Raw genomic sequence first — 20,080 nt, forward strand, 5'->3', positions numbered from 1 at the left:
AAGACGCACCACTGTTTCTGCATCACACTGCAAACAGGGTTATGGAGGCACTTAACTATATTTTTGAGCGATTTGTCAGCATTGCCGACAGAGTGCACAAAGAGAATCAAAGCACCTGACGAAATCGCAAAACATTGTGGTGGTTGTCACTTAGTTTTCATTCCTCAAATGTACACACAACCGTATTCCAGGCCTTTATTAGATAAAGATACTGTAATGCAAACCGTTGTAGCAGTTTCTTAGAACCATTCGATAATTCTAACTTTCAAATAACTTGAACAAAGTTCCTGGTCCCTTGAAAGCCGAATTACAGTAAAAGCTCGTTAATTCAAATTCCACGGGGCCGCCAGGCCAGTTCGAATTAACCAAAATTCGAACTAATGAAAGTGAGCAAAAATGAAGGCGTTTGATGCCCGGAGGGCACGAAAAACATTTATTTAGCAAAAAAGTCTGTTATCATCTTCTGCTTCTTCTCTCTGAGGGCTACCGTACTCACTCGGTCTTCTAGCATGCGAATGCGACGCAGGGAGTCCTCTTCCCCCTCTGATTATGTCTGTCTCTAAAGCGGTGAAACCATCCTTCGGAGGCGACAAAATCTTCCACATTCAAGCGCAGGGCGAAATCAGCCGCCTTCGCCATGATAATTGGGCCGCTCAGTGGAATGTCAGCGCTTCTCATTTCTTTCACCCACGTGATCACAGCGGTCTCAATTTCCGGATACTTGGCTAACCGAAGCCTTTTTCTGTTGCTGGCGAAATCTTCGGCTTCATAGGCATCCTCAATGGCCTTCTTATTTCGGACGTACGTCGACAACGTGCTTGGTGGAATCCAGTGCTTTTTCGCGATTTCCACTTTGCTGGCCTTCCGTTCATCCACCTCGCGTAAAATAGCCACTTCCTCGCCGGTCGTGAACGCCGCGCAATCACGTGACACAAAAGTGACGTAGAGCTACTACGTCACTTCTGCGTGTCCTGTCGACGTTTTTTTTTTTTTTTTTTTTTTATTCTACTGGGGCAGCGAGAAAAGTGCTTGGCCGTCGGAGCGCGGCTTCGAGCTGGCAGAGGGAGAGCATCTAGCCGACCGCACGCTTTCTTCTGTATTTTTTTTCCTATTAGTAGGGAGAGGTTGAAAGGAGAGGCGGGTAAAGCCCCTCGATAAATGGGCTTTAGGGGCGGGCAGGCTAGACAACGTAGACAGCGTGGTTTCAAACGAGTGACGGCTTGAAGCTGCCCTCGGTAAAGCAGTATGCACGCTTGCTTCCTTTTTTCTTTTTCGCTAGCTGTGAGGTATGGGCTGGTTTGGCTTGAGAGGCACGCGGAGGGAGTGTTGAAGATTTGCTGTCGTTTACCTGGCTCAATCAGCCGCTTTTGCACCTTAAAAGTTACGCTTCAATTATGTACATACAACAACTATATATATATATATATATATATATATATATATATATATATATATAATGTAGTGACGTATCCGTAAGCTAAGTAACATCTTGTATAATTTCACAGCTTAATTCCAAACATCAACGTTTACGCGCCGCAAGATGCTGTAAAGGTATTTGCTTTTTGCCACTAAAAAGCTGATGCACAGGTACTCAATATATTTGAGGCCCCGCATAAGGTCAGTACTCTTGCACGTTTTCATTGTAGTGAGGAAGCAATCACAATCCCTGCAGCGCGCTGCGAAGAAGCAGACTCGCGACTCGGAAGTCCCTGCGTCGCTTCGAATACCAGCTCTAACCCCGCCGGACCACCGGAAGAAAGAGAACGAAAGCAAAAGACTGCGAACGCACAAAATCTGCGCTCACTCATTCCCCCGGGGGGAGGGGGGGGGGGGGGAATTCTGTTTACTGCTTGAAGCCATGGGGGAGGGGAGAAGACTGTGTTGGAGGAGGAGCCATGGCGTGGACAAAACTAAAGCCCCTCAACAAAACTGCCGCGAGCGCTTCCTCTTACAAGGAAAAAAAAAGAAAGACTCCGCGAGATACGCGTACGTGACGTGTAGGCTACGTCACCCATGTGTCACGTGATTGCGCATCGTCGACCTGCAAAAACATTCTCCCACACGAAACCGTGGTCGATAACACTAAAACGTCGTTCCTCGAAGGAGTCGCGGCAGGAAAGACTGTTTAGTACTTGTTCCAGCACCCTAGCGGCGCCCTGATGGTTGTGCCATCTATCGTTCTGCCGTGAAAGCTTCCAACGATGGTTTTTAACAGCGCCGCTTGGCGGCGCGCAGTTCGAATTATGGGTGGCGGCGCCAATTTTTGAGTGAATTAACGAGCTGTTACGCGCATAGACTTCTATGCACTGCGGACCGGACCACGATGACTATTTCGAATTATCCAAAATTTCGAATTAACGAGTTGTGAATTAACGAGCTTTCACATAGAGATTTCACTGCACTATACTGACTGACCATAAGCTCCTTGCCTTACTATATTACTAATTCCCACATATGCCGAGACTGCCGTCAGCTTAGGCACCTAACACCAGTCTGCTTGCAAATGCAAGCAAGCCATGTGGCAACAGGTAATAGTAAGGTGGTCAGGTACTGCACAGAAAATCTGCAAGGCTATAGAAAACACACCACGACATCAAGCTCTGCCAGAAGTGCAAAAAAATATTAATAATTCAGCAAGGAGCTTGCTTACCTGGAGCCTAGAGGCTTCCAGCCAGATGTCCTCAGAATTGGGGCACATTTCCCCACCTTTCATGATGAGGTTTCTCGCAGTCTGAATCTTGCCCGTCACTTCTTCGAGACGGGCCGATGCAATCCAAGCTGAACACATACAAGGAAAAACAAAGGAGTTACCACTTACTAGAAGCAGTCTAATACTACTGCAGATAGTATCCACACATCACAAACTCCTGTTTAGCATCATCTGGCCGCACAGAATGAGGTGTACACACAGAGAATACGCATTCACATTTTCTAAATGCGAGAGAAAGGCATGAAGTTTTACGTGAAGCATGCAATGCTCCATTTCTAGAGTGAAACTAACAAAGCCTGCATAACGCCCGTAACCAGCTTGGTTTCCCCCTTGTCACTCCGATTAAGACAGCATCTTGTTGCTGACATACACATACAGCAGTTAAGAGGAAAAAAAGAGGGGAAAGCAAGTGTGTCCCCACCTGGTGGGTGGTTGGGGTTGGTCTCTCGCACAGACTTGAGAAGCAGTCGGGCCTTTTTGATGTCACTGCAAGCAGAATGAAGGCAAGATGAACATGCAGATGCACAACTCGAACTTTCGTCAGGAAAAATGTCTAAATTAAAAAATGGCCTCCCAAAAAAATTAGCAGTAGTTCAATATAGTTAAATCAAAGGTCAAGGATTGTGACAAACTCAAGTCATTCAAGTGCCACAGTCAGTCGTGCACTCCGCACAGGTAACCAGATGGGTTGTCCGTAGTCTCATTTTAACCCTGCGGCGGCTAATGGTGCAGTCCGTAAGCAGTTTTTTGGTGACTTATGATGCTTGGATGCTAGCTTGACCAATGGCCTGAGCAGTGTGCTTTGCATGTCTTCATTCAGGGGTCTATTCCCAGTTAGCTGTGAGCCATGCTACTTGCTGTTCTGGAGTTTCTCTGTAGGCTTGCTTTCATAATTATTGCTTTGCCAATTCGTTTTCTCGAAGAGCTATACTCACTGAGTCACCTGATTTTGTCATTAGTTGGTAACGCTGACGTCTAGCACCAATGCCAGCTTCACTATCTGACGAGATCCTGATCCACGATTGGCACGAACTTGTGATGCAATGAACCATGCAATTATTTGACGTAGTGTTTGTCCAGATGACATCACATAAGGTCAATGATCAATGGTCAACACTGATGTTACCGTGATTTGACTGGAAATTTGACCTTAAGGTTGGCTGAAAGTCAAATGACCGGCACGACATGAGACTATTTTTGCATTGAGTAGATTAATAGCTGTAAAAGCATTTGCATTGCAGTAAATTTATTAAGCAAAATCCTGAGTGGGATCAACTGCTTTTGACATAAAAACTGTACACAAACGATGATTTTACGCCCATCTGTCAGATGAGTTACTACTACTAAAGTGTACTAAAGAGGGCAATGGGCTCATTCACGTCAAGTACGAGAGATGGCGCCACAAGTGACTTTACTGTAGCTTCTTGCTGGTCCCGCCTACAGCGCTGCGCGGTGGCGCGCAATTAGTTACGCGTTGCTTAAATTCTTGTACCTACTTTGATGGAGCTGAAAGGGGGGTTTTACTGTGTTTTAACAGGGATAATAGCCCTTTCTAAGCTGCATGGCAAACCATACAAGGACACAGCCAGTCTAGGCACACACAAGCGAGCTCGAGCAGCGCAGCAGCACTTCGTCGTTCTCATCCTCGTCTTCGTGATATCCTCGCATAGTTCATCCTCGTCGTGATATCATCGCATAGTTCATTACAATTTCCCCCGGAGCGAAGAAGAGCCAACCTGGCGACCTATGGCGAGGGCAAGAGGAGCGGATTGTAATACATTTTTAGACGGCTCACGTGCACAGTTTCGCGGCCACGATGACGCATGTCCGAAGAGGGAGTGAGTGGCTCCACGATATAATTGACAGGGGAGGTTTGGCGGACAATGCGGTAGGGGCCGTGGCACTCGGTTTGAAATTTCGATGACAATCCCGGTGGGGAGCCAGGAACCCAGAGCCAAACAAGGGATCCTGCAGGAAAAACGTGTGGCGTCTAATCTTTGTCATGGTGATGCTTTTGGCGGCCTTGAGATTCCAATGTAAAACTACAGGCCAACTGGCGACATTCCTCCGCATGTTTGGCAACGTCTGAAAGGGGAGTCCACTCGGAGGAGTCTGGACGATATGGTAAAATAGTGTCCATCGTGGACGACGCCTCACGCCCATAAAGGAGGAAGAAAGAGCTAAATCCAGTGGTTGATTGCTTGGCGGTATTATATGCATACGTAACGAAAGGAAGAACTGTGTCCCAGTAGGTCTGATCAGCGGCAACGTACATTGGGAGCATATTTCCGAGAGTACAATTGAAGCGCTCAGTCAGACCGTTAGTTTGAGGGTGGTAGGTTGTGGTGGTCCGATGTATGATGCGACATTCGGTCAGTAGAGCTTCAACAACGTTGGAAAGGAAGACGCGACCTCGGTCACTCAGCCGCCCTCGCGGCGCGCCGTGGCGAAGAACAAAATGATGCAGCAAGAACAGGGCAACATCACGGGCAGTAACGGTGGGTAAGGCGGCGGTCTCGGCATACCGGGTGAAGTGGTCAATGCCGACGATAATCCACTGGTCCCCAGAGACCGTGCAGGGAAGTGGCCAGTAAAGGTCAACGCCAACGTGATCAAAAGGACGAGCCTGGCATGGAAGTGGTTGTAAGGAGCCAGAAGCACGAGGTGTGCATGATGTCCGGCGTTGACAGGCGATGCAGGAGCGGACGTATTTGCGAATATAACCGCACATGCCGTACTAATAGAAGCGTTGAGAAATTCTTTCAAAACATTTTGACCACACCAGGATGGGCACACTGAGGGTCGGCATGGAAAGAGGCGCAAATTTCATATTGTAAATGGTGGAGAATGATGAGAAGCCATCGTCAACCATCGGGCATATAGTAGTTACGGCGGTAGAGAAGTCCATCTCGTATTGCGAAGTGTGGTGCTTGACGGCATAAAGTCCGAGAAGGCGCAGCATTGGGAGAAGTGGACACGATGTCGAAAAGAGATGCGAGCCACGGGTCTTTTCGCTGCTCTGCAGGCATATCAGCGATGGTTAGAGATTAGAGGATGGGACCAGCCGCCGAGGAGCAAGCAGCATCGCTGGATAGGGGAGAACAAGACAGAGCGTCGGCACCCATGTGTTTACGGCCAGAGCGATATATAACGCGAATGTTAAATTCCCGAAGGCAGAGAGCCCATCGTGCGAGGCGGCCGGACGGGTCTTTAAGAGAGGACAGCCAACATAACGCGTGGTGGTCCGTGACGACATCAAATTGGCGACCGTACAGGTATGGTCGGAATTTTGTTAGTGCCCACACAATGGCCAAACACTCCTTTTCTGTAACTGAGTAGTTGCATTCAGCTTTGGAGAGACGCGACTCGCGTATGCGACGACGTATTCATGAGAGCTATTTTTCCGTTGAGCCAAGACCACTCAGAGGCCAACGCACTCGCATCAGTATGGACTTCTGTGGGTGCTGTGGGGTCGTAGTGACGAAGAATTGGTGGCGAAGTCAAAAGACGGCGCAATGCGGTGAACGCTTCGTCGCACTCAACCGACCACGCAGTCAAGTCACTGTTTCCCCCGAGTAGCTTCGTCAGTGGTGCAATTATTGAAGCAAAATTCCACATGAAGAGCCGAAAATATGAGCATAGACCTATGAAGTTTCGAAGTTGCTCAAGCGAGACCGGCTTAGGAAACTCCGCCACTGCGCGCAGCCTGGCCGGATCAGGGCGAACACCTTCCTTAGAGACGACGTGCCCCAGAAATGGTCAACTCCCGGGCACCGAAGTGACACTTCTTGAGATTCAGTTGTAGGCTGGCGTCAGTAAGACAAACCAAAACTTGCCGTAAACGCTCTAGATGCGTGGTGAAGTCAGTGGAAAGACAACAATGTCGTCCAGGTAGCAGAGGCAGATGTGCCGCTTGAACTTATGCAAGATGTTGTCCATCATCCTCTCGAATGTGGCGGGCGCAATGCGCAAACCGAAGGTCATTACATTATATTCATAGAGGCCATCCGGGGTCACAAATGCGGTCTCAGTTACTGCGCCTTTCCCTTCCTGTGAACCAATTTAATTTAATTTAATTTCTCTCTGTCACAGGCGGCCATTGGCACTTGCCAGTAACCAGAACGTAAATCAAGAGACGAAAAGTACTCGGCACCTTGGAGGCAATCAAGAGCATCGTTTATGATCGGAAGGGGGTAATTGTCCTTGTGGGTAATTTTGTTCAGGCGCCGGTAATCGACACAAAAGCGAATTGAGTCATCTTTCTTCTTTACTAGCACCACTGGTGAAGACCAGGTGCTTTGAGACGGACGGATTACACCACGTTGTAGCCTGTCCTCAACTTGCTCACTGATGATGCGATGCTCTGCCGCTGACACACGATAGGGTCGCTGTCGAAAAGGCGAGTTAGAGCCGGTCTGAATGTGATGCACGACTGTGGAAGTGCGGTCGAGAGGTGTATGGGCGGCGTGGAAAGCGAAGTGAAACGTCTATAAAAGGGCCACAAGCTGCTTGCGGTATATGGAAGGAACAGCGTCATCTATGGCGGTTCGGAAGAAGTCGTCTGGCAATGGATCAGATGTCGGGTCAGACTGCAGGGCATCGATGTAGTTACTACGGTAGGTCTCGGAGACGTCCAGATAGAAGGTGGGCTGGTTGAATAGAACCGGGAGATTCACCACATAGAAGAGCAAGCGGGCGCGAAGACGGTTTGTAGATGAGTAGTTGGGTGAAGCCACCGTGAACATCGAGAACAGCAGACGGCAGCGGCAGGTGCTTGTGGTGGATGAAGGATGCAGACGGCGTAAATAAAACAGTAACAGCTGACACAGCAGAACACGAAAGAGACACAAGGGCGCAAGACTCTGGTGCTACATCGACGTCTGCAGTGATGGTTAGCTTTTGAGGGCACACTCAATGGTTGTCGTCGGGGCGTGCGTCCCAGAGCGCAGAAAATTCCCCTTCAGCTCGGGCACAATCGATCACAGCATTATTTTTGGACAAGAAATCCCATCTGAGAATCACGTCGTGGGAACAGGAAGACAAAACTATGAACTCGACACTGTACAAAAGAGCCTCAATGATGACATGCGCTGTACATGCTGCTAAAGGTGCAATCCTCTCTTCACTGGCAGTGCGGAGCGACAAACCATTAAATGACGTCGTAACTTTTCGTAATCGTCGGCAGAGTCGCTCCTGAATCACTGACACTGCAGCACCCGTATCGATCAGCGCATATACGGACAGACCATCGATAGAGATCATTAAAACGTTCGTGGGCAAAATATGAGGCCTTGAGCTTTTCGCAGAGCACGCAGTTCTTGCCTCAGGAACCGCGGAGCCTAGCTTGCCTCGTCAGCAGGTGGTGGTCACTGGAGCATTGGTGACAAAGACCGGCGACGTGGTGAAGAAGAACGATGGATCGTATACGGACGCTGTTCTGTGGCGCACGCAGGCGGAGAGGGAGCAGAACGAAACAGCGGTGCGGAGTAATCAGAAGACGCAGGCTCGGGAGGCGCGGCCATGCGACGACGACATCGACGGGCCACATGTCCAGCGAAACCACAGTAGTAGCATATTGGACGATTGTCCGAAGCACGCCAAGGGTTGTAATAGCGCGGAGTGGGAGGATGAAGCGGAGCCGTTTGAGGATGCGGTGCAGGGCGTAGGACAGGCTGCATGGGTGGTAACAGCTCAGGTGGAGGCCGCGCAGCCACAGCCGCGTAGCTCAAAGGGGCTGGAACAGAAAGTTGACTATACTGGACTGGTGCTTCGACGTATGTCAAAGGAGCAACAGAAGGAGCTTCAGGAAGCATAGGAAGCGCTTCTGCGACTTGTTCGCGGATGACTTGCTGTAACTTTGGCACTAAAAGAGAGCGTCAGGACGTTGGCGAACGAGGGATAGTTGACGGGCAACTTCTCGAACAAACTGCTTTATTTGTGGCAGCAAGGACGACTGGTCTGGGTCAGGTGTTAAAGCTCCGGGTGTGAGAGCGAAGAATGAGTGATGTTACGGCGCTTGCATAATTCGTCAAAGTTGTAGCATGCGTTGATAACGTCGACGACGGTTGCTGGATTTCTGGAACGCGTCATCGTCAATTCCTTGCATAATGTGATCAATCTTGGCGTGCTCTGACATTGAGGCGTCCACGCGCTTGCACAGGTCTACGGCATCTTCAATATAACTTGTAAAATTCTCACCAGGAAGCTGTGCACAGCCGTGCAGGCGTAGCTCAGCGCGCAGCTTGCGCACTGCAGGCCGGCCGAAGATATCAGCAAAACTAGTCTTGAAAGCAGACCACAATGTGATATCGGCCTCGTGGTTGCGGAACCATAGGTTTGCAACGTCCGTTAGGTAGAATATGACGTTATTGAGTTTTTGGCTGTCGTCCCAGTGGTTGTGAGTGCTGACCCGCTCATATGAGGCCAGCCAGTCTTCCACGTCGTGGTCGCCGGTTCCGCTGAAGATAGGAGGATCCCGCTGGTGCGGGTGTTTTAACAGAGATAATAGATCTTTCTAAGCTGCACAGCGAACTGTACAAAGACAAAGCCAGTCTAGGCACACGCAAGCGAGCTTGAGCAGCGCAGCAGCACTTCGTCATTCTCATCCTCGTCTTCGTGATATCCTCGCATAGTTCACTAAAGAGCGAACGGCTGACGGACTGTCGGTACATGATCAATCTGCGATGACATTTTTGTTTAGCATTACTTGTCACAGGCAGGGCGAGAGGTGGCGCGACACGCAGTCAGCGATATGTTTGGCTTGATGGAAAGACCTGGTATCAAAATGTTATTTTTTTTTTACGTTTTTGCATCGAATTGCACTTGCTGCTAACTTCATGGTTTTAAGTGGGACGAGTGTGATGGTACTTTGAACAATTTACGACACTTTCATTACAAGTTTTAGCTCTAACTGGATGACGAAATCTATGCTGGTCCTTGTTGTCAACAAAAATTTTTAGCACATGCAGCATTTCTTGAATGTTCTCTTGGATAACAAAATTTAAATAGGCATCAACTAATCGAGTGTGCAGTGAACTTGAATGTACATGCTTCTATTTTACCTTCTTTCAAGCCCTCCTAGCATTGGTTTAGCTGATAAATATGTGCACTGTGAGAAGAAGGGCCTAGCAAAAGTAATTCATTGCCAGACCTCAAAAAATTATTTCAAGCTATATGATCTTAAAGCACTTATTCATTCACATCACGAGCAATGGGTTAGCTTAGGATGATTTGCTTAACTCCTTTACCTATCTTCTTAAAATTTATCACTTTCACATAAAAGCGCAGCTGAGTGATTATATAAAAGCTGATGATCATGGCATAAAAATAGGTACGCACGCACAAGCGAGCTAAGCAGCCAACCTCTTGCCCCAATCTTGCTTTCACAACTGTCAGTACATACCGGATGTTGCAGTCAGCAGTTAATTTCAACTGAAGCATTTAGTGAACATGTTTTAAAGATTGGTGGCAAAGCCGACAGCAGACTCGACGGGTACAGCAGTCTCCCCATTCCCTTCTAAAGAAAATGTGTTAACCAAGCGAGTTGAAAGTCATATCCCCTGGTGATGGCATTGTGAGGAGTGTCTACAAACCTTGCTTCCTATTTTCATCACATATCGAAGCCCAACATAACCTGAAATATGAACTGTTGAACCTGGATGTAACGAACCTCTATGTAATGAATTCCTGAATTTAACGAAATTTTTAAATTCCCCAATGCAACACCCATTAAAGCCAATGTATTTTCGATCTCTATGCAATGAAGGCATTGCGGCGGTCAACCTTGATGTAACGAACTCGTGAAGCTGATCAGTCATTATTTTTTGAGCTTTTACAAAAATTTGGCTGAAGAAGTGCATTAATTTAGTGAATATTAGAACTCTAAGAAGCCAGCAGCTACGTGAACGCCTGTAATTGCAGAAATCAAGCAAAATTGCCGATGATGATGATACTATTACCTTCTAGCGCTGCTCTGTGGCTAACGCGGCAGCCTCCTCAGGGGTTGGTAGTGTAGTGCAACACCAGGTGGCATTAGTGGCTGCAGTTGATTTCTTTGTTGGTACCGTATGTACGTGTAGCACATGCAATTTTTGCGCACGTTGTACGTTCGCCATCTTGCCTGTTGTTCTGCGTCTCGTGCACGTCTCGTGTGTCTTCGGATTTGCAGTGTTGGTTCGCCCGACGTGTTCGGAAGTGCTAGGCCAGCCTTTCCGCCTGTATTCGTGAGGCTCCGCTCGTATCTGCAGCGTCAGTTCGTCGTGATGAGTTCAACGGCCAGAAAACGAAAAGTTTTGTCTTTTCAAAACAAACTTGCCATTTTAAATGCGGTCTCCGCGGGCGAGAAGAAGAAGGATGTCGCCGCTCGTTTCAACATCCCAGCGAGCACCCTGTCAACAATTTTGAGTGCGGAAGAGAAGATCAGAAGTGCAGTGGAGTCGGGAACAAAGGCTAAGAAAAGATTGAAACTGTCAACATATGATGATGTGGACAAGGCAGTGTTCATGTGGTTTTTGGACATGCGAGCCAGGAATGTGCCCACAAGCGGAGTGATATTACAACAGAAGGCAACGGATTTTGCGTGCATCTTGGGCCATGATGACTTCAAAGCAAGCAACGGGTGGCTACAAGGTTTCAAGAGCTGACACAATGTCATTGGGAAAGTAATCTGTGGCGAATCTGCCTCTGCAGGCAGCGATGCTGCTGCTTTGTGGGTGGCTGACATGCTTCCTGGAATACTGAGTCACTTCAAAGTGGCTGAAACCTATAATGCTGACGAGACGGCTCTCTTTTATTAGATGCTTCCGGGCCGCATGCTTGCACTTAAAGGGACACTGCAGCGGTTTTCAAATGTACCAATTATAGTATTGGCTTTTGAAGTAGATTATTTGTTGATCATGCCTACGAAGTTATTTTTTCGATTATGCATAAAACACCTGTGCAATCGTCGACTGAAAGCGCTCAATTCGAATTTCCCGCGCCCTGCGCGACTGCTACAGAGGAGGAAAGCGGAGGGAGAAACAACGCTTTTCCGTCTATCGCGACGTCACTGTGAGGAGCCTGAGGCATTCAGAGCCAACAAAGAGGGTTTTCGGCGTGCGCTGTTCCTCGTTTTGCGTGCGTTGCAGGCGTACAAAGCCCATCAACTTATACCGGTTTCCATAGGGCGAACAGGAGCAAGAGCAATGAGCAGCCAGAGCAGAGCACGAAAGCACTGGGGACGCGCGTTCTCGTCTCCCCAATGGAACATTCACTACCGAGGCGGAGCGCGTGACATCAGGCGTCATGTGATCAAACTTTTCCCGCGCTTGTGTTGCCCGTAGCTGCCGGACGAACGCCACCGCTGCCGTCTTCCGCCATTTTTCTTGACCGTCCTGCCCGGGCTCCGGGCGGCGAATAACCAGAAGCACGGCTGGTCTCGAGGAAGAAAGCGCGCGCGCTCTCCCTCGAGACCGGCCGAGCCAGAAGTGACATCAAAAAGGTCACGTGACTTCCTCCGTTCTCCCTGTACTCCGCCGCTGGCGATGGAGCACCGAGAACTGCTCTCGGCTACTCCCTGGACACCAAAAGCGCGCCTCCTCTGCCAATGGAACACAACGCTACTGCTCCTGTTCGACCACTGGTAGGCACTGAAACTCACGAGAGCACTTTTAGTGCAGCTAAAAGTGCTCCTGTTCGCCCAATGGAAACCGGTATTAGTGTTGTGCACCTGATACAACACAGCTCTGCGTGTGTTCGGATGCACGAACAGCTGTGGACGCGACAATGTAATCTTCCACTGTATTAAAAGCTCGCGGCGCAATGCGGCGTTGCTGAGAAGAGAGATAAATTTAAGCCGACAAAAGAAAATATTCTACACGAAAAATTTTCGTAACTGTGCATGGCTGAACCATGAAGCGGTTCCTTATTTCCTTGTACAAAACAGCCGGGACCGTCACCTGCGATCCGTTCGTGGACTGCAATTTCATGATGGGACGGTCAGACAGCATCGGCGCATGGTTGCATTCGCGTGTCTTTTTTCTCTCTCTTTTTTTTTTTTTTTTTGTGCAACGACATCTGTGCTAAACATGGATAACTCATCAGTAGCACGCGCTGATGCTTTTTGCGAACTAGCAGATAATTAAGAAGCGCCCACTGTTGTGTCGAAGCTAGGTTGTGAAGACTGCGAGATTTTTTCCAGCACGTCACGTGCCTGTATGTTCGTGGAACCCTTACGGAAGCATTATTAGAAGATAAGGAGTTTACCACTTAGCTGGGTATAGGTGCATTCAGGTAAGGAGCGCAAAAAGCAAGGTTGCCTTCGGTGCGTCCAAGCAATCAATCATCGAAGTTGTTCATACATGGCCTTGCAATTTTGCACCCATTGCTGCCTCGCCATTTTACATAGTCCTGTCTTGTTCGGCGATGCACATTAAGCTGGAAATGAAAACGACGAAGCTCTTGTAAGAAAACACATTTCGGAACACGGTTTTCTCATGAAGATATGGGTGCGGAGGAGCTGCAGCTTGGCTTTCAACATACGTCAGCCGTCAATTCACTAAACACGTATTGTGATAGTACGATAAAAAGGAAAGGCTTTCAACGTCTGCTAAATGTCGTATGACTCAAGCAGCATTCTGTGCGCATTTGACTTGGTCTCCAGCACAATGGCCCCGTTAATGCCTCATATGCATTGCAGAGCTCCGCAACTGCGCTTCGCTTATTGTTCATTTGTCTGGTGGCAGCTGCGTGCTGCTTCACCCTTTCTATAAAATTCTTCGTTTCCCCAAGGTACCACGACTGGCATTCAAAGCAGGATTTGGTACACCAAGCTTTGGGTTCATTTTTCACAACAATGACCTTTCAGGTGGGGCGAGAGGCCTGAAACAGAGACAGTCGGCTTGGACATTGTTCGCTGTCCTTCCTTCCCAAGAATATGCGGGCCAAGGTTTCGCTGAGGGCCATGTAGTTTCTGCTAATAATGACACATACTACTTTTCAAAATGGCTCACTGTAACCAAAGCAAGTTTTCATGCCAAATCTACGTTCCCCACAACGGAAGTGCTGCATTGTCTGTGGGCGTATCTGATATGGATACATACAGTAAAAATCCCGATGGTCATTAGTGTGGAAATGGCATGCCATAATGACATTCACAAAGCCGCAGAGAGCTGCGATCAACACAGCGCAGTGAAGGAGCTGCATCGGCAGCTTCCCCGGTCCTCAGAATGTCGTCACGCGACGTCTTGGCCAATCATGGGCGGCGGCGCGACCCGCGGTGAGCCTCGTCGCACAGGCTGCATATTTCTGCTGAAAAAAGGCTATTTCTGTTTTCTTCTGCCTAATTTCATTCTGATATTCGCGTTTGCAGCATGAAAAATTATGGCTTTCTGCTGAAGGCCCAACTTTTGCAAAAAGTGCTGCAGTGTCCCTTAAAGGAGATGACTGCCGCGGCGGAAAGCAGAGCAAACTCCGCGTAACAGTTCTACTGTGCACCAACCTCGACGGCACTGACAAGCGAGTCCCGCTAGTTGTGGGAAAAAGTGCCTGTCCCAGGTGCTTTACGGGGACGAAGCGTATGCCTGTGAAATACACGGCGAACACTAAAGCGCGGATGACTTGGGCAATATTTTCTAAATGGCTGAAAGACTTCAACCAGGATGTCAAGCAGCAAGGCCGTCAAGTTTGCCTACTTCTGGATAATTGCGCTGTGCACCATGTTGAAGACCTGCAGCCGTCTCACATCAAACTGCACTACTTCCCGGCTAATTGCACATCACTAATACAGCCACTGGACAAAGGAATAATCAACAGTTTTAAATGCTGTTACCAGCGCGGACTGATACAGAAGCTTCTTCTGAACATCCGCCTAGAATGGGAGCTGAAGATCGATATTTATCAGTCAGTTGAAATGCCTGCTGCCTCCTGGCAAGAAGTCAGGGCAGAAGTTACTAAGAAGTGCTTTATAAAAGCAGGGATTACAAAAAACGCACAGGCTGGTGCCGATAACGAGGAAGAAGAGACTTCAGCTTCATCCGATGTGGCCGAAATGTGGGATGAGCTACGCAGCAAAGGTGGTGTCCCCGACGGCGTCGACCTGAATGACTTTTTGTTTGCCGACAACGCCGCCGTAGCTACAGAAGAAATGAATGATGAGGCACTTGCCAAAAGCGTGGAAAATCCCGATATCTGTGATGATGGTTCCTGCGAGCCAGATCCGTGTGACGTGCCCACCACAACGGAGGTAATGAACGCAATCGACGTATTGCGCCGTTTCGCCAGCTCGCGCTACGACAAAGGAGCATTACATGATTTAGCTTCATTGGAGCGCCGTGTTGTGCCTTCGCTCGTGCGGAAACAAGCAGATATTACACAGTTTTTTACTGTAAAATAAATGCCTGAAGGGTAAGTTCACCTTCACTGATATCTGAAGCCTTTCAGTTTCGTTTCTGCATCATTCGTGCGAGCCTTCATACTAAACCTGCATGTAACGAAAAATTGCGAACTTTTGTCAACTTCATTATATCTAGGTTCAACTGCATTACCTAGTATATATTAACCGCTAGCGAAATGCTATGGTCAGACAGAAATGCTTGTGCAGGCAAAGACGTCTTTGCTGCCGAGTTGGTTGCATGAAGACTGGGAGGGCCAGGGTAACGTCAACTTGTATATTATGATCTGAGCAGATTTCTAGCAACTAGGACAGCGGTGCATATTCTTCTCCCATTCTTTCCGCAACTCTCCGTTTCTTGGGACTGCAAAAAAAATATATTTAGAGCACCCTCAATGTGAATGTAACCAGTCCTCTTCCTTGACCCATAACAATGGTTTTTTTCGACACTGAGTCACGCTAAACAAATTTGCGTGAAGTCTTCATCACATTCGCTGCAAGCGCCTTTTCTTCATTTTAATGAAAAGCAAAATTTCATAGACAAAACACGAGGAGCAGGACATTTAAGAAAACGCGATGACAGCCCAGCTATCACTCTGACACTCGGAACACAACCGATTCCCATAGTAACTCAAATCGGGGTACTGGGAATGACTCTCTACTCCCATAGAGCACATGGAGATGTAATCAAAGCAGTCCAGACTCATGCTCATCAAACTACTCGACTCATCCGTCGTGTAGCACCTCGGAAAACAGGCCTTCATGAAAGAAATACACTTCGCCTCACACAAGCATACGTTACCAGCAGAGTCGCATACGCTCTTCCATACTTACCCCTCACTAGCAAGAAACGTGATCGAGTGAACGCTTTACTCCGCAGTTGTACAAAAACAGCCCTGCGCCTTCCTCCCAGCACCTCAACACTCCGCTTACTCAAACTTGGGGCCTATAATACGTATGAAGAACTCCGTGAAGCCACGCTGACAGCCCAGATGGCCCGCCTTTCGCGCACATCAGCAGGTCGCGCACTGCTCTGTTCTCTACACATATCCCCAACAGGACTCCCACCTAGAGGCACCCCATTACCTCCTGCAATTGGAACCCCCCCCTTCCCAAAAACATGAACCCAAAATGGGATAGGAAACGTACAGCCACGGCGCAAGCCTTACACAGACAATATGGAGAAGACCCCAGTGTAGCATATGTAGATGCAGCCACCTATACAAACACCCATCGTAAGGTACTAGCAGTTACTAACAATCATGCAAAACTTCTCTCTGCTTGCTCAATTCTCACCGATTCTACAACAGAGGCTGAGGAGGCAGCCATTACGCTAGCCATGACACCCACACCCGCTGCGAAAATAATTTCGGATTCCAAAACAGCTATCCTGAACTTTGCCAATGGTTTAGTGTCATCCAACACCCACCGCCTTTTGCGTTTTTGGCAACCCCAACAATCTGTCATCCTTATTTGGACAACAGCGCATGCGGGCCTTCCCGGTAATGAGGAGGCTCACTCCCTGGCCCGAGGTCTCACTTTCCAGGCTGGGAAGGAGCAGTCTTCCTCAGATGCCGGGGAGTGCCTGCTGTCCTTTTGTGACGTCCTTACCTACCACCGCGAAAATAGGAGGACTTACGCACCCCCTGCCCCGAATCTTACAATAACACAAGCTGCCCATTGGCGCAAGCTACAAACGCGCACAGCTCCATACCCCATCCTTCTCCACGCCCGCTTTTCTGACCAGTTTTCTTCTTCCTGCAAGCTCTGTGGCAAACCTGGCGACTTTCTACATATATTACTCACCTGCCACTCATTCCCTCATCCTCCTTCACCCGAGGTGGCCCTAGATGACTGGGAGAAGCTACTCACCAGTACCTCCTATAAGGACCAGCGCAAGATCATTACATGCGCTCTCGCTCGGAAAGGGGTTTCTTTTGTTATGTAAGAGGGTCCTCTGTACATCGAGGGGGCTCTCAAATGCCATGTAGGGGGCAACGCCCCCACCTTCTGTAATAATGGCAGTAAATGTTTCTACCACCACCACCAGGTTTTAACCCGGTCGGCAGACAAGCGCTACAGTGAACTTGACATCAGCGCTGCGACGCGGCCACTTGGAGAAACAAAATTCGATAACATTTGTGGCACCGCTAGCGTAGAATCGACTGGGGAGTAAGCCCACTGCCCCCTTCTAGTACACTTTACTACTACTACATGTAAGCTGTCAGGAATGCAAAATCCGAAAGACGTAGGCAGAGGGAAACACATTGGTGCCAAGACAGCAAGACATCTTCTAATATGAAAAGGAAGGAGCAGGCACATTCTAGTCAGTGTCAAAACAGCAAGCAGCGTTTGGCTGATTCATGCATGGCCAGCAGTCGTCATCACCCATGGCTGGCACAAAGGTCTGATTTCTGGTAACAATGGCCCCCTATTTTGTCATCATGCCTGCCACTGTACGCACACCAAAAAGTTACCAAGTGACACTTTGCTATGCAATTCAGAGTATGATTTAGATGGTGTGTTTTATGGGATTTAACATCGCAAAGCAGCTCAGGCTATGAGAAACGATATAATGGAGGACTCAGGAAATTTCGGCCACCTTGACATCGCACAGTACATGGGCGCCTAGCTTTTCGCCTCCAATGAAAAGCGGCTGCCAAGGCTGGGATTCAATCCCGCATCTTTAGGCACAGTAGTCGAGCACCCTAACCACTGCACCACCTTGGCAGGCCAGGGTATGATTTAGACAATCACCCGCTATTTCGGTCACACCTCGGAATGGCCCTCCAAAGGGTGCCAATCTGAAATTAACCAATGAGCTGCACCTGAACTGCACCTTCAAAGCCACAGACATTGTAGATTAGTGTCGGCAGAGGCCATGCCAATGGTGTGAATTTTCTGCATTTCCAAAATAAGGGGGTCCAAATTAACGCAAGTATGGTACTTAAGTGGCCTCCACCCACCTGATGTCAGCTCCATGGCTGGGGATCATAGACTGCAGGTCGGTGAGGTACCCCTTGGGGTCCACAACAGTCTGACCACTCACAGAGTCCGACACCTGCACAGGAACAAAGTGAGGGAAAATAAGGGGCCCCTGCTGGTCTGAAAACACCACAGCAAAGACAGGCTCGAAAGGTTTTCAGAAAGGAAAGGTGGTCTATATGGTCTTTCACATTCACTCCACTGGGAAATGAGCCAAGTCCAACGTACCACTTTCCCAAAGTACCGCAACAGTTGTGAAGAATTTGTGAACCCCCTTTCACGTCAGCCACAAGCTTGTGCTGTAAAGATTTTCTTTTTTTTTTTTACTTATCCTTTAAAGGTAGCAATTAAAATATAAAGAGCCAAAATAAATGAGGCAAATCCTTGTTTCAAAATCCGTCCACTCTTGGCTACTGAGTGCTACTAACTGACACAAAAGCTGCCAGTATATTCCTGCCCCCGCATATTACACAACTCAACTAGTTGATGTCATGGAAACTTGGTAAGGAAGCTTTTTTGTTGCTGTTATTTTACTGTCCAGTTAAGAGTAAATAACTAGACAGCCAGTATGGTTAATTCCACCAGTGGTTACTGCTTCACAAATGCACACAGTGCTGTCACAGGAACCATGTACAGTGCCAACCGATTTTTTGAACTCCAATAATCCAGACTTGCGCTATGTTTCGAACTTCAATCCCGAACTGCCGCGAGACCCATAGAAAGTGTGCATTTTTACAACCGATAGTTCGGACTCAATGGTGTCGAAAAGTGTTTGATTCTGCGGACCAAGTTTGCCACCAGCAATACTGTGGAGATCATTTTTTGGCCGAAGGCTCATTGCTTTCAGCATGACATAGACGCAAGTGCTGCACTATTCTCTAAAAACAACCGGTTTCGCACGGCCATGAAAGTTAGGTGAAGCAGTCATTTGGACGGACTAGCTTGTCTCTGTTCATTGTTGCCATTTGAGGTGGTGGCAGTAAGGAAATGCTCGTCTCTTTCATCGTAGTATACTAAAAAGGCGCGCATTTGGACTGAAAATGGACTGTGAGCACTGCCCGCCCGCGGGGATCATTCATGTTCCGCTCGCTTTTTTTCCTGTGAATTCACTCTTGCAGTCTTTGCTGCCATCGTTAACCATGGAAACAATGTTGTTGCTTCGCATGGCGCGTGCATTCTTTCGGGGCACAAGCATGACCTGCAGCTGTGCTACAGTATGTTATGAAGTGGCATGGTCATGAAAAAAGCATGACTGGCTGAGATATTCTAGTTGGAAGGTTACAGTGGTAATAGTTTAGCCCGATCAACTTTGTTTGTCAAGGCACCACTGCGCATGCAGTGACTGCCTTGAGCGAGTTGCAGGGTTCCTGGCGACACGCATGCCTGCCATGTCGGCACCAATCGAACCGTGCGCATATGGTGACGTGCGTAAGAGGATCGCAGTAGCAGATGGTGCTATGCTATAACACCTTATTATCGACATAAACGAAACATGGGAAGCGGCGAAGCTCATGATTTGTAAAGCTAATTTTTCACAGAAAAGTTATTTGTTTTTTTCAAGTTCATAAATTTTTCGGCTTGTTCAATTATGTGGATTGTTCGATTATTCGAACCATTCGAACCCTTTCCCGCGAGTCCTGCAGAGTCCAAAAAATCGGTCACTGACTGTAAGCCCATTCTACTACAGTGAAAGCTAGTTAATTCGAACCCCAATAATTCGAATTTTCTGATAATTCGAACTACACTACTTGGTCCGGCCAAGCTCCATAGAGATCTGTGTATAAAAAAGCCCGTTAATTCGAACGCGAGTTGTTTCCGCTATGGATAATTCGAACCACGTGCCGCCACTTCTGGGAGGCTTGGCGCACATCACACGGCAAAAAAAAGAAAGTAATGAAACACCTCCGCAATTGGAAGGCATATTTAGAGGCTGAGCATGTCCAAAATGGGGGCAGAAGATGGAACCAGATAAAACTTAAAGGCGCCATGACCGGCGCGGCGGCCGGCGGTGTTGGAGG

General features: G+C 48.3%; 1 protein-coding gene across 1 annotated transcript in view; it reads right to left on the reverse strand.

The window, feature by feature from the left end:
- Positions 1 to 20,080, reverse strand: part of Prp6 (pre-mRNA processing factor 6) — an 88,496-nt gene that overhangs the window by 37,673 nt on the left and 30,743 nt on the right. The window contains exons 9-11 of the mRNA XM_084602878.1: positions 18,044 to 18,138; positions 3,132 to 3,196; positions 2,651 to 2,778 (exon numbers count right to left, since the gene is read on the reverse strand). Coding sequence (XP_084459004.1) covers positions 2,651 to 2,778; positions 3,132 to 3,196; positions 18,044 to 18,138 — 288 coding nt within the window. The remainder of the gene's footprint in view (positions 1 to 2,650; positions 2,779 to 3,131; positions 3,197 to 18,043; positions 18,139 to 20,080) is intronic.

This window comes from Amblyomma maculatum, chromosome 4 (genome assembly GCF_055883805.1).
Source record: "Amblyomma maculatum isolate TAMU_Amacu chromosome 4, ASM5588380v1, whole genome shotgun sequence".
Taxonomy (NCBI): domain Eukaryota; kingdom Metazoa; phylum Arthropoda; class Arachnida; order Ixodida; family Ixodidae; genus Amblyomma; species Amblyomma maculatum.